Source organism: Loa loa, assembly GCF_000183805.2.
Source record: "Loa loa unplaced genomic scaffold supercont3.462, whole genome shotgun sequence".
Taxonomy (NCBI): domain Eukaryota; kingdom Metazoa; phylum Nematoda; class Chromadorea; order Rhabditida; family Onchocercidae; genus Loa; species Loa loa.
Genome location: NW_018108642.1, coordinates 1 through 1,886, shown reverse-complemented (window position 1 = coordinate 1,886; position 1,886 = coordinate 1). Strand labels below are relative to the sequence as shown.

Genomic DNA, 1,886 nt, shown 5'->3' with positions numbered 1-1,886 from the left:
GAAAAAATGAAATGAAAAAAAAAAAAAAACGAAATGATAATTATTAAGCGCACCTATATCTAAATTGATTGAACGGAATAAGCGATGGCATTTCATTCATTTTCTCTTCAAACATTATTTGTGGTCTTTTTGACCATTCTTGACCATTATCTAATAATGGTAAAATCATATTTTTAGATGCTCGAGCTCGTAACCTAAAACAACCATATTGTCCACAACCATATGATGGTGGACAATTGCAAATCACTGATTGTGCCACTGGTATTGGATGACAGTATGACAATCCACTACAAATTCCATTTGCATAACACTGGAACATATTGATAAACTTTTGATAATTTATTTTAATAATATCTTTTAAGAATACAAACGATAAAATTTATAACTTTTAAATTTATTGTATTAAATTTGAAAAAAGAAAAAAAAACATAAGCAAGAATTAAAATATGTAATGTTTCATTAAAATAATTTCATCATTTCATTTTTTTTTCAATTTCTTTTTAAAATCTTTAAACTTTTTGTAATTTTTTTTACGTTTTCATTTTAAAAGTTTTTTTCAATTTAGTTTAAAACCATTAATTTATCAAATTAAAATATTCCCACAAAACTTTAAGCTCATAAAAAAAAGAAAAAAAAGTCTTACCGCAAAAATAGTCGATGGTAATGAAAGTGCAAATCCAATTATGAAAGTAAACTTAATGATATTTGTTTGTGTTTCAAATTGGTGCGACATTGTTTGTCAACTGAAAAGGAATAAAAAATAAAAATAGATAAATGGTCTTCAAAATTCAGAAAACATTTGCAATATTTAAAAAAAAAAAGTGTCAACCAATCCTTTTGACATCTAAATCATTTTAATATATAATTATCGAATGTTGTCAATTACACATTTACATTATCATTACTTATTTATTTTTACTATTTTATATTTGCAATATTAACGCAAAAATAAATGAACATTTGACGTAAATTTAAGAAAAAAAATATTAGTACTATAAAGGGAGAAGAAATTGGAAATGTTAATAAATTTTTTAGGGATAACACAATTATCTCTTCGTTCTTTTTTTCCTTCAAAGCAAATAAATGTTTGACGTGAAATACGAATAAGCTTTGACGTAAATATTGCACAAAAAAAAAAAATTTTACATCGGATGATTATCAATGATTATATTAGTCAAAATGAATTTTTATCATACCAAAATACGACATTAATTAATTAATTCTAAATAAATTTAACAAAATTTCATTAAATTCAAAATGGTAATAAATGAGCATTGATATGGGAATTTTTTCAGACTATTGATATATGAATATGATTATCTTAGCCATAATAAAAGGAATGAATAATCATAAATTACATAAAGATCAATTCGTAAAATTGAATTTAATAAATTCTAAATTTCGATCAAGAAGTTCAAAATTTTTAAAACTATTCAGCATACATGGCTAACAAAAACAAAAAATAGGAAGAAAAAATAATTTACTTTTAAAAATTACGCAATATTTGGTGAGAAACAAACAAATTTAGTTTTATTAATATTTTTAGTTAGGTTTTATTTAAAAATTAAAACAAAAACAAAAATAAAAATAAAATTCGTACAAACAACAATTATCAAAAGTAATATTATGGCGATAATAAAAGTAGCAATGAAATTTATTGTGATACTGTAAAGGAATTGTTAATTTGATATTGCTTATAATTAAATACTTGTTTATAAATAGCAACTATTTGAAATAAAAGTAAATCATAATGTATATGCAATAAAATTGCGCTGTATATGGAGTAAAATTTTCATTTTATTAATACAAATAAAAAATAAAATTTAAAAAAAAAACGATTGCAACAGGTTTTAATACGTTTAATTATAATGTAAATATCAACCATA

The 1,886-nt window shown here is 21.9% G+C and overlaps 1 protein-coding gene across 1 annotated transcript in view; it reads right to left on the bottom strand.

Annotated features, from left to right (window-relative positions):
• The window catches only part of LOAG_18715 (hypothetical protein), a gene marked incomplete at both ends in the record, with an annotated part of 4,240 nt that extends 3,930 nt beyond the window's left edge, over positions 1-310 (bottom strand). The window contains one exon of the mRNA XM_020451379.1: positions 54-310. Coding sequence (XP_020304841.1) covers positions 54-310 — 257 coding nt within the window. The remainder of the gene's footprint in view (positions 1-53) is intronic.
• Between the last annotated feature and the right edge of the window lie 1,576 nt (positions 311-1,886).